General features: G+C 38.8%; 1 protein-coding gene across 1 annotated transcript in view; it reads right to left on the reverse strand.

The window, feature by feature from the left end:
- Nucleotides 1-13258, reverse strand: part of araf (A-Raf proto-oncogene, serine/threonine kinase) — a 47896-nt gene that overhangs the window by 20805 nt on the left and 13833 nt on the right. The window contains exons 4-8 of the mRNA XM_062025412.1: nucleotides 11821-11923; nucleotides 11576-11730; nucleotides 11412-11510; nucleotides 2150-2294; nucleotides 2018-2045 (exon numbers count right to left, since the gene is read on the reverse strand). Of these exons, the coding sequence (XP_061881396.1) occupies nucleotides 2018-2045; nucleotides 2150-2294; nucleotides 11412-11510; nucleotides 11576-11730; nucleotides 11821-11923 (530 nt within the window). The remainder of the gene's footprint in view (nucleotides 1-2017; nucleotides 2046-2149; nucleotides 2295-11411; nucleotides 11511-11575; nucleotides 11731-11820; nucleotides 11924-13258) is intronic.

The raw sequence follows: 13258 nt of genomic DNA on the forward strand, positions 1-13258 counted from the left end.
GCTGAAAATGTCTCGGTATGATGACGCCTGCGCGTGACGTCACGGATTGTAGAGGACAGCATTGTGGCCAGCTATTAAGTCGTCTGTTTTCATCGCAAAATTCCACAGTATTCTGGACATCTGTGTTGGTGAATCTTTTGCAATTTGTTCAATGAACAATGGAGACAGCAAAGAAGAAAGCTGTAGGTGGGAAGCTGTGTATTTCGGCCGGCTGCAGCAACACAAACACGTAGCGGCTACATCGTAGCCGGTGTTTCATTGTTTACATTCCCGAAAGATGACAGTCAAGCTTTACCATTGGCCTGTGGAGAATTGGGACAACAGAGACTCTTACCAGGAGGACTTTGAGTTGGATACGCAGACGCGGTACCGTGAGTACGCAACCAGAATGTCTCCATAAGCATTTTGTTTAATTTGCATGTGTAACGCAGTACGCAGCTGCGGCTTCCAAACATTTGATCGCTTGCCCGTACGTGCGTGCCGCTATGTGCATGTCACGTACGTAACTTTGGGGAAATATATGTGCTCTATGAACTTTGGGGAGGTGAACGGTACTTTGGGCTGTGGGATTGAGTGTGTTGTGCGGGTGTTTGATTTGTATTGGCGGGTTATATGGACGGGAGGGGGGAGGTGTTTGTTATGCGGGATTAATTTGTGGCATATTAAACATAAGCCTGGTTGTGTTGTGGCTAATAGAGTATATATATGTCTTGTGTTCATTTACTGTTTTAATCATTCCCAGCTGAATATTAGGTCCCACCCGCCTCTCACAGCATCTTCCCTATCTGAATCGCTTCCACTGCCCTCTAGTCCTTCACTCTCACTTTCCTCATCCACGAATCGTTCATACTCGCTCAAATTAATGGGGAAATCGTCGCTTTCTCGGTCCAAATCGCTCTCGCTGCTGGTGGCCATGATTGTAAACAATGTGCAGATGTGAGGAGCTCCACAACCTGTGACGTCACGCGCATATCGTCTGCTACTTCCGGTACAGACAAGGCTTTTTTGTCAGCGACCAAAAGTTGCAAACTTTATCGTCGACGTTCTCTACTAAATCCTTTCAGCAAAAATATGGCAATATCGCGAAATGATCAAGTATGACACATAGAATGGACCTGCTATCCCTGTTTGAATAAGAAAATCACATTTCAGTAGGCCTTTAATAGTATTCTCTTTATTTGTCGTTATTTATATTTTCTGAATAAATTATATGATAATGTTCATCAGTCAACTCATTGGTATTAATTTTCAATCTATAAAGATAAAAAAATTATATCAAATCACTGGTTTAAATGTAACTTAGATATTGGGTTTCACTATGTAAAGCGCTTTGAGTCACTAGAGAAAAAGCGCTATATAAATATAATTCACTTCACTTCACTTCAAAATCAAATTACATGATGTTATTTATGTAGTTTGCTCATTTTCTTCGACTGGTGCACTAACATGTGGTTTATTTCTTTTACATAAGTAGCATCATCTACAAAGATACAAAGAATTGCTATTGCGACATCTAGTGGACACATTGAAAACAGCAGTTTCTTTCATTTAAAAATTCCGGCTCATTTTTATACTTAGCAAACTCATCTCGCGGGCCGGATAAAAGCTGTTTGCGGGCCTGATCGGCCGTACGTTTGACACACCTGATTTAACAGGATTACGAGTGTCTGTGTTAGTATTGTTAACTCACAATGGCATTTCTCTGTATGGTTTCACTTACACAAATTCCTCAGTAAATTCACAAAAACGTCACCGTGGAGTTATTGAGTCTGTTTAGCTGATTGGAGAGCTTGCTTGCGCAGCTATTGGGTCCATGACGATGACTTCTGTTTTGTTTGATCGGCTGTCTTACTGCCGTGTCACAGACACCCTTTGGCAACAGTTAAGGTATGTATTTACAGAATGTTTCTGTGTAAATAACTCGTTTCACAACGTAAATATCTGCGACTTATAGTCCGGTGCGGCTAATATATGTAAACATATTTCTCTATAGTCTGGAAAATAAAGTAAGTCATACCTATTGTGTTGTTGAATTTCAGTGCTTCCTAAAAAGAAAAAGGATGGGAAAGCAAAGAAAATCAATTCATTTTGAAAGAAACCGAGTCGGACATTGTCATTTTGAAAAGAGGATGAGTAGGAGTCAACTTGCCTCTATGATGCTAGCCGCAGCCGGGCTCACCGAGCTGACCATATGGACGTTGGGCGTGGATGTGGAGCGATGTCTTTGTAGGGACTGGCCATCTCCACTGGGCATGGGGAAGCGGAAGGCTGACGTGGGAGACAGAAGGTCCATCCTGAGACAGAAGGTCGAGAAGTCACCGAGTGTAATCGAACATCACTTTGGACGATGGAGAGAAAGTGAAGCGACTCCCTGGTTTAGAGTTCGAATTGCATTTCCCCGAGCCACTTTTTCCACACACGTGCATCTTTGTTGTAAATAATAATAATAATAATAATAATAATAACAATAATAGACTTCCTGTGGGCCATTTCTCGTCGTCAACAGGATCATAAGCAGGGCCGATACAGATTATTAGTAATCAAGGAGGCCGATAACCGATATTTGTAGCCGATATTCATTTGCAGTAAAAGTTATTTAAACATGAATATTATAAGTCAGTAAACATCTGAACAAGTATGTTACGTTGTTTAACATTTTTTAGGAAAGGTGGGAGTATTAGAGACATTATGTTTGAAGTTGGGTTTAATTCAGCTACAAAAAACATCCAAACCTTTACTACGTGTGTCTAAGAGGAACATCAACATTTTATTTCAAAATATGGAACATCTCCTGGGATAGTGGGTCAAAATAAGACATTTCTCTACCTCACAATAACTCATCTTCTCCATTTTAAAACAGTTTGGAACCCTGAAATATTGTCAACATTGAAATAAAAATGATTGTGGGCTCTTTCACGTAGATTACAATTAAGAAATTTTTCAAGATGGCTGACATTTCTTCCTGGATGTTACAAAAAGTAGGAGAATGAGTGAGGTGGTGCCTCACCTTCTTTCCTTACGTATATAATACCATAAATTCCAGACAATAAGCCACTACTATTTTCCTACACTTTGAACCCTGCGGCTTATTTACCAGTGCAGATAATTTTGAGATTTTTCTTCGCTTACGGCCATAATACAGTTTCCAAATAAAAAAAACAAGCAAACACACTGAAAATGTGCTTTACTGTTTGTGCTACGGCGTTCAGTCTTCTAGCTGTCCATAGCGTTTCTACTCGTATGGATTCTTCATTCATCCCTCCAAGCAATGTTTGTAAGTTATACAATATAACTACACCAATTATTACTTACAAACCGTCCCATGTGTGACGTCTGTATGAGTGTCTTTATCCATATTTGTACATGCCATCGTAATGTAATCAAGCTAGCGTTGTTAGCATTAGCTAATATGCTAACACATTTACGAGATGTCTGACAATGGCGTTCTTTTTGTATTGTTTCAGTATCAACATTTTATTTCAAAATATGACATTTCTCTACATCGCAATAACTCATCTACTCCATTTTATAACACTTTATGGATAGAAATATCGGCAACATTTAAATGATAAATGTAAATGGGTTATACTTGTATAGCGCTTTTCTACCTTCAAGGTACTCAAAGCGCTTTGACAGTATTTCCACATTCATCCATTCACACACACATTCACACACTGATGGCGGGAGCTGCCATGCAAGGCGCTAACCAGCAGCCATCAGGAGCAAGGGTGAAGTGTCTTGCCCAAGGACACAACGGACGTGACTAGGAAGGTAGAAGGTGGGGATTGAACCCCAGTAACCAGCAACACTCCGATTGCTGGCACAGCCACTCTACCAACTTCGCCACGCCGTCCCAACAAACAAAATCATTCTGGGCTCCTCCATGTCGATTATAGTTGAGACATTTTTCAAGATGGCTGACGTCATTTTTTCCTGGATGTTACAGAAAGTATGAGAATGTGTGAGTTGCTGCCTCACCTTCTTTACTTAGGCTACGTTCAAACTGTAGGGTCGGCTGTCCAATTGCGTTTATGTCGAATCCGATCTTTTTAGCAGCTGTTCACGTTACAAAAAAATTAAAAAGCACTCTAAAACCTGCGTGCGGACCTGACATCGCACGCACTGCAGTGTTTATGTAAGTCAGGGGTGTCAAACTCATTTTAGCTCAAGGGCCGCATGGAGGAAAATCTGTGCACACGCGGGCCGAACTATTAAAATCATGGCATTAAAAGTAAAAAAATAAAGACAACTTCAGATTGTTTCTTTGTCTTACTTTGGCCAAACATAGAACAAACACATTTTGCGGGCACATACTGTACATATGCCGGCAGCGGGAAAGTTTAAATCCATGAAGGAAAGAAGAAAGTGAAGGAATGTTTCTAACTCAATACATTTACATATGATTTCTTTTGTAATATTTTTTAAAATGAATTAAGTAATGTTTATGACAACCTTTTTCCAAAACACAATATGAAATGTGAGATATAACAAGATAATGAAAACATTTAACATTTGTTTTCAAAACGCTTACAAAAAAGTAGCGCCTCAAAAATTTACTGTGGGACCCCATTTTTATGACTTGATGAGGTCCATGGGACCCCATTTTGAAAAATTCCTAGCGCCAACACTGATGGAGTATTGGTGCGTGCAAAACAGCAGCAGGCGGCTGTTGCCCTCGGGCCGGTTCTAATACTAAGCAAATATCATCCCGGGGGCCATAGATCATGTATTCGCGGGCCGGATTTGGCCCACGGGCCTTGACTTTGACACCCCTGATGTAAGTGAACATGGGTTCAACTCTAGTGATTTTCAAAGGACTTGGTGCAATTAAAGTCAACATTTTCTGAACAGAATTATTGGTGTAGAAGATTGAGAAGGAAAAGTATTTTGGCTTATTTCGCTTTGATGTCTGCTTGAAGCAAGCAGTCACAGACAGGAATTTTCACCTGACTTCTTAAAACATTTTATTTTCACTCGTTTTCTGCTGCGTTGTCAACTATTCATTTTGTAACCGTCGGTGTTGGCGAATAATTATGAGGCTTTTTGGTGACGTTCTGGTCGGATGGGTGGATGCGAACTGAGCACGGGAGCGTATATTTATCCGTTTTATTTCCACATACCAAAGATTTGGCTATGCACTGTTCACACGGACATGAAAAAGTCAGATACAGGTCGCATACGGGCAAAATAAAGTGGAATTGACCTGCATAGTGAACAAGGTCTTGCATAATAAGTCTCCTATTTGACAAAAAACGTCAAGACGTCGCGAACGAAGGACAAAAACTGGATTTCCCGGCAGCAATTTTAAGTTTTGGTATGGTATCAATTTACTTCAAACATGCATACATTTACATGTGATACATCATATAGCTTGCAGACTCTCATTTCTCTTTACATGTCCGAAAAGGAGTGGGAAGAAGCAAGGCTTATTTAATCCCGCCCCTTCTTGGGTTCATATCAATTTCTAACACACATGTTTCACTTCCTGTTCTTGTAACACAATTTACATTCTATAGTGAATTTCCAAATACAGCAGTTCTCTTTATAAGTCTTCAATTTAATTCTGCATCTCATAATTAAATTAATTATATACACTTTTCAATAAACATTTTTCTCCTTTGTACTTAGTAAACCCTCTTGGACCGAGTTATATTAGGACTGTGTTTGATTTATTTTTTTAATCCATTCTATAATTTAATTCCACATACTAATATGCTAAAGGTCTTAAGTGTTGCACGTGTACCCAAATGTTTAAAACTAGGTTTTCCTCTAAGGTTGTATTTGTCCTCTTTTGTTGAGAAGAATTGTTGTACATTCTTGAGTAGCAGGTTATAATTTAGTTTGATCATCATTTTAGATGTTTGCAAATGCACCAAATCAACACATTTTAGTCATTTGGATTCCATCAATAACTGGGAACTGATGGTTGATACAGGCCTTGGTCTGTCAGCGAGTGGAAGCAGGTTTAGGATGGCGAGAGCGACGACAGCTTTTAGAAACGAGATGAGGCAATTCCTGAAGGAATTGCGTGTGAATGCTCCAATGCTGAAGTTGAACTGAAATGCTGACAGAATGTAGTATGAATGTAAGAATAGTATGAATGTTGGAAAGGTTTGAATTTCTAGGAAAACCGGAATTTGCTTTGGAACTTGGGCAAGTGTTAGTTTGAATGTCCAGGATGAGTGGAAAGTGTTGATGTTGGAATGGTTTGAATAGGTTGAAAAATGTGGGAATTGTGCAACATGGAAAAATGTCCCATTCATTCCAATGGGAACTTCCTGGAAATTTGGGAATTTTGGGAAAAGCGGAATTTTTTGGGAGAATGATTAGGAGCATGAATGTCCTGAATTGGTTGGTGTTGGAATTGTTTTAATCGGTCAAGAAATGTTGAAGTAGTAAGTTTTTTTAATTGAAAAATGGTATTACAGAATTTAGGGAAATTTTCAAGTTCTTAAACCAACTTGTTTTTTTGTCCTGACTAAGAGGAATGTTTTGACAGTGGAAGGGTGGAAATGGTTTGAAAAATGTGAAAGGAGTCATCGCACTAAAAAAGGTTGGAAATAAAGTTTTAAAAAATTGAATTAATGGAAATTTGTTGAATGTGGAAAAAAGGTTGTGTGAATTTCCAGGATGAATTGAATGTGTTAAAGGTGAAATGGTTTGAAACAGTTGAAGAATGTGTGAGTTGTGGAAGTTAGAAAAATGGATAATTCATTTTGAATGGGGAAAATGTCCCTAAAAACTGGGAATTCTCGGAAATCCGGGAATTCTTTTAAATAATTGTTGAAAGGGAGCACACAATTCCTGAACAGGCTGAATGTTTTGAAATTGGAACGGTCTGAATCGGATAAAACATGTTGGAGTTGTGGAACTTTGAAAAATTTCCCATTCTTTTCCAGAGGAATTTTATGAAAATTTAGGAATTCCGGGAAAAGAAGGATATTTCTTTTGAAAATGGTAAAAAACAAAAAAAAAAGAATGTTCTGAATGACACCAGTAGGTTGGTTGTAGAATTTTTCAAAGCGGTCCAGAAATGTTGTAGTAGTAACATTTTGAATTGAGAAAAGGTATTATGGAATTCCTGGAATTTCGGGAAAACCGGGAATTTTCCCAGTTCAAAAAACAGTCTGATTAAGAGGAATGTTTTGACGGTGAAACGGTTTAAGTATGTTGAAAAATGTGGGAAGAGTAGTCGATAGCAAAAAGGGTGAAAAAAGGGTTTGAAAAAAAAACAGAATTCGTGGAATTTTTTTTTACTTGGAAAAATTATAGTTTGAATGTCCAGGATGAGTGGAATATGTTGAAGGTGGAATGGTTTGAATCGGTTAAAAAATGTGGAAATGGTGGACGTTTGAAAAATGGCCAATTCATTTTGAATGGGAAAAGTGTCCCGGAAAACCTGGAATTCTGGGAAATTGGGGAATATGTCAGAATATGCCCGCGATTCCTGAATAGGCTAAAGAGTTTGAAGTTGGAACGGTTTGAATAGGATTAAAAATGTGGACGGTAGAGCGCATCAAAATCCGGAGAAGAAGAAGAAGAAACAGATTAATTTTGGTGTAGAACATTCACACAGTGAGAACCCAACATTCACTCACTCTACACTGCCGGTGGTAAGCTACACTTGGATCAAACATGGAACCCTCAAGTTGCTGGCACAGCCGCTCTACCCACTGCGCTATCCTCCCACCCTTTAGTTTTATTTTGTGCAGACTCATCATGTGCGATACCACCTAGTTTCTCTTTGATCCGATACCAACTCAAATTCAGGCCGGTATCGGCGATAACGATCCAATGCAGATACTTTGTGCAAATATACCCAACGTGTATGGTAACATTATAAAAGTTGTGTATTTTCAAATAATAACATATCTACAAAAACAACAGTAAACATTTAAGGAAAAAAAGCAAACTGTTAGAATGTAATGACAATAAGATTAAATGTTTTAACTAATAATTAATAACAATATAGTTAGTCACGTAGAACAAAGTTTTCTTTAAATATATGCAACATCTGTAGCATTTTTTTTAGTTAAAAAAATATATAAAATGGCCCTCAGCCCGTTGGTGGAAAAAGTTTAGACACCATTGGTCTACAATATTAGAAGCTTTGAAAATGAAAAATAAAATATACCTAAAATATAACCAATTACCGTATATTACCAAATAGACGCCCTTGTGCAAATAGACGCCCTTGTCCTAATAGTCGCCCGGGGTCTGAGCCCATTTTGTGAATTAACAGCCTCTTCCTAATAAACGCCTATGTCCAAATAGCCGCCCATGGGCTGTTATTTGCATAATTTAGATTAAAATCATATTGATTTCATTTTCATTAAACCCAATTTATAAGCTAAAAAAAAAGCAAAGGTGCAATAATTCTGGTCATTACGGTAACAGCAGACGTCACGTGGGGATTCTGGGTAATCAACATATTGCAATGGGTCACCGCATATAGCGTAACACACAACAAACCCACGAGGAAAAGTTTCAACATGGCAAGCAACAGTAGCAGTGAGTTGAATGAACAGGATACCGGTACACCACAACTGATGGACGGGAATACTTTAAGGGGGAAGAAGAGGAAGTTTGACTTAAAGTTCAAGCTAGCGGTTGTGAAGTATGCGGAGCAGAATTCTGGTTTGGCAGCGGCCAGGCAGTTTAACGTTGACCCAAAACGTGTACGAGAATGGAAACAAAAAAAGGGAGAACTACTATCTCAGTCGGCAATCGATGGAAAACTGGCTCGCTTATCTGGTGGAGGTAGGAAGAAAGTGAGCGACGAGCTTGATGCTAATTTGTGTCAGTGGATACATCACGTTCGTGGACTGAACCACCGTGTGTCCCGCAAAATGATCCGCATTAAGGCAAAGGAGTTGTATGCCACCGCGAGTGACACGAGAGACACCGGGGTGGTGTTTGGTGCAACAAGTGGCTGGCTTAATCGTGTGTGTGTGTGTGTGTCCGTGTTGCAAACAGTAGCCATAGCTGAATGTTGCTTTCTGGTATCCTACAAGGTGTGTGGGCTGACGGTGGCAGCTGATGGGAGTGAGGACCAGCTCATTTACTGCTTCAAGGAGGGACAGCCATGTCACGCAGGCAGAGAGATGCTGTTGAGGGCTAGACAGCAGGCTGCTGCTGTGGTTCAGGAAGAGGAGGAGAGTGATGAGGAACAGCAGTTCCTCAATGAACTTGTGATTGAAAAGGAGGATGATGGTGAGGGGGGTGAGGGAGAGGAGGAGGAGGAGGATGATGAGTGGGGTTGAGTTGCATTTGGGGTTGCGTTTGCTGCAGTATTATTGTTTTGATGGTTTTATAGAGTACTTGGTACCATAATTGTATTTTTCCTGTATGCTGCTTTATTTAAAACTTGGAGTACTGTAGCCTTTATTTTATTTAAGTGACAGTATTATTGTTCTGTTTTGATGGTGTGTTTTTTAATACTTGAGTACTTGGTACCATAATTTTATTTTTCCCGGTAGGCTGCTTTATTTAAAAAGTGTATTTATTTTTAGTATTGGTATTCTATTTGACAATTGTTGCAGTACTGCCATGTTGAGGCCTTGTTGATCTCTTGTCTTTTGATAGTCTTGTTTTTTTGTTTGTATGTTTACAATAGCTTTTACATTTAAAATTGTTTGTACGAAAAAAAAATACTGGACAGTAACCATTGTAACCAAATAATGGCCTGGTGCAGGCTGGTGCAAAAATAAGTAAAAGCCTTGTGCAAATAACCGCCAATGTCCTAATAGCCGCCCGGGGTCTGACTCCATTTTGTAAAATAAACGCCCGGGCTACTATTTGGTAATATACGGTAATTAAAAAATAAAATAACACCAACCTATTAAGTTTGAAAAATGACAACCATAATAAACAGTGTTAAATGTGTTAGTAAACATTAATATTTTTGTACAGGCAGAATTGTTGACACTAGTCTATGCAGTTACACAATTGTATTATTAATTTTTTTATTATATTCTGACATGGGAAAAAATCAACAGTAAAATGTAAGGAAAAAAAGGGCAAAAAATTCTGTATTTAATGAGAAAAAGATGAAATGTTCAAACTAATAATTATAATATACTTAGTCACCTAAATACATACAGTAACTGGCACAATATCTATTTTTAGCATTTTTTAAATAAAAAATATCAATATGTAGAGCTGTGCACCACACGATTCGATTCGATTCTTGGGAGTAACGATTGTATTCACAACGATTCTTGATTTAAATTCAATACTTTTCAGTAACATTGGGTGCCAGTTCTATGATTAACTATATTCCTCCATAAAATAAACAGCTCTGATCATGTTTTGAACTTCATGAAAAAGACTGTAAATAAGCCCTTAACTTAACCAATCGTGACTCATCTTAGTAAACAACCAGCCAATCATGGATGTTCTTATACGTAAACCAACCAATCATCATTGATGTTTCCCATATACGTAGTCCCCTGCCTGTGGAGTTGCTTCGCTACACAGCTTCCATTTTTAAGTTAATAATTTTTAGTGGAAAACTGTAGTTTTTACCGCTGGATTATCAAAAACCGTACTCATTACGGGAAAACCAAAGTTGTTGGCAGGTATGGCAAAGAGACGGATCAAGATTTTAACACACATTGTAGGTCGGAAAAAACAAAGAAAAAGGGAAAATATTTTTTAAAAAGACGGATTTCCGACTTTAGACGGAAAAATTACATGCCTGCTCTGATAAATGTTTATATTGCTTAGAAGAAAACTGGTTTTGTTGAATACAATTCTACCCAAACATTTCATAAAGTCAAACACAAATAAGGCAAGAAGGGAAGTCTCCAACACTTCTCTTGTCTAAAGTAAATCTCTACAGCAGATCATCTACATTAACAATTGGCTGTACAGGACAGATGGAAAAAAAAAAAAAAATTCAACAGATTGTTTTGAATAGATTAAGAATCGTCACAAATAATCGCGATTCATTCGAAAATAAAACATTTTGACACCGCTATCAATATTTGCTCGAGTTTGCTCACTGCAGGTGTCCTTTTTACTGGTATTGCTTTTTCTTTTTAAACTCCAACCAGAGTTCCGTGTTCGTCTTCCAGCCATGCATACTTTTTTCAGTTATCATGGTGATTATTGTGGTGAATGCGTTGTATTGTTTGCATTATGGTGCCATATATGGACGAGTTTGCTCACTGCAGGTGTCCTTCCATTTACAGGTAGTGCTTTTTTAAAAAATTCCAACCGGAGTGCCGTGTTTGTCTTCCAGTCGTGCATACTTTTCCCTTGGTGGAAAAAGTTTGGACACCCCTGAACCAAAGCATCAAAAGTTATCGATATTTTGATTGGAGGATCGATATTAAATATCTGGTATGGCGGTCTGGATTTTCCAGTATCAAATCACTAGTGCTGACTGGATTTGGGTATAAACTTACCCAGCAGGCTCGGCGGTTAAGGCTATGTTACTCTGGGGCGGAGAATTTTCCGGCAAGAGTATCTGAGGATACTCGTCGGTGCAGGGACCTTGGTCACACCTTGGCAGACAACAACAAAGAATGATGTGGAATGATTTCTTCTTCTTAAACATTTCTTTGTTCACCTTTTGCTGACGGTGTCCATGTCCACGCAGACCGTGGGCACCTTGCTGCTACAGTGCTGGTGGAATTTGTAGCCACAGGTCTGACACCTGAAGCCGTTGAACAGAAACTTGTGGCAGAAGTCGCAGTAAGCCAGCTTGAAGTAAGTCTTCCGTACCTGCCGAGGTTGGAACAGGACAAGAACCCTGATCTTTACTATTCTGGGGAAACCAAACACCGAAAATGACTTGGGAATGAAGACACGTACAAAGTTGTGCATGGTCAGGGGGATGTCGTCCAGAACCTCCACGAGAAGCTCCTCTCCTACCAGAGGAGTGATGTCTGTGTCCCAGTCCGTCAGCCTCTTGCGACTAGTGGAGAAATGACACAAAACATGGTGAGTATTTTAAATCTATAACAAGATCAAGGTAAAATACTTGATGTCAGTCCTTTGTTCAGCTCCAGTACTATAAGCCACTGAGTCAATAACCCGCGGCTAATATATGGATTTTTCTTTGCTGACAGCTATAATAAAACAAGTTCATTAAACACATGCAAAGACACTTAAATGGTGTGTTATTGTTCGCTCTATGGCGCCATCGTTAGGACGAGTTCGCTCACTACATTATATATACTGTATATACAGGTATACTTGCAGTGTGTATATTGTACATATTATATTTGTTATGAGGGTGCCTGTTACTACATTATATATATACTTGCAGTTAGGGATGATACTCGAAACCGGTTTTCCCGGTTGTTTGATAAGAAAAGAACCGAGTCCTCGGACTCGAATCCCTTTTTGAGAACCGGTACCCGTTATCGAGACCACTATAGTAAAGAAAAAGTGTTGATTCTTTATTCGAATCCCGTCCCGACCAGAAATGCTCCGTGGGACATCACAAGAAATGACGTCACGTAGCTCAGTCATTAGGCGCAGATAGCGAAAGCAGGAAAACAATGGACGGGAAAAAGCGCTCCAAGGTGTAATAAAGTTCAAAACAAAAGCTATAATCCATCAAATAACTTTACTGAGAGATTTGAGCAGGGCAAAACACATGACGAACACTTTTACGACCAACCGGAAACATAGCAACCAGGCTAGCAACGCACCTCCTTTACGGCAGCTGTCGCAACATTCTTAAAGCAGCACATACAGTACATATATATACAACATATATCTCCCTTTTTGAACTTTTGTTTTTCTTTCCTTGTAAACAAAACAAAATCACACTGTATATGTGTTGTCTGTCTAATTATAAATAATGCAGACGAGGCGTGTTGGCTGAGTTCTTGACGTTTACTTTCACAGCGTGGCAACATGCAACACTTTTCAGGGCTACCGGTCATGCTCGTAACTCCCGTTGCATGCTGGGTAGTGTAGTTGTTATATTCTCCAGCTCATAACGTCTTTCCCCCTATAAAGAAATAATGTTATCTCAATAAAGTGTATTTCTTTTTTTAGCTTTAACTTTTCATTTTTTAGCATTGTAACCACATTTGCAAACAACTTTTCTCTTCATAGAATTTTCTTTCAATAAAGAAATAAAGTGCAAAAATGTCAAAGCATCATAACAAACAGTTATGTCAAATAGCAGCAGAAGTGCACTTTTAAGAGAGCTGTATTATTTTCAGTTTTGTGCCCGAGGTACTGATTTTATTTAACACTATATTATTATTTATACACCTATAGTGATCACAGAGAC

This window comes from Entelurus aequoreus, linkage group LG17, assembly GCF_033978785.1.
Source record: "Entelurus aequoreus isolate RoL-2023_Sb linkage group LG17, RoL_Eaeq_v1.1, whole genome shotgun sequence".
In the NCBI taxonomy this organism is placed as follows: Eukaryota; Metazoa; Chordata; class Actinopteri; order Syngnathiformes; family Syngnathidae; genus Entelurus; species Entelurus aequoreus.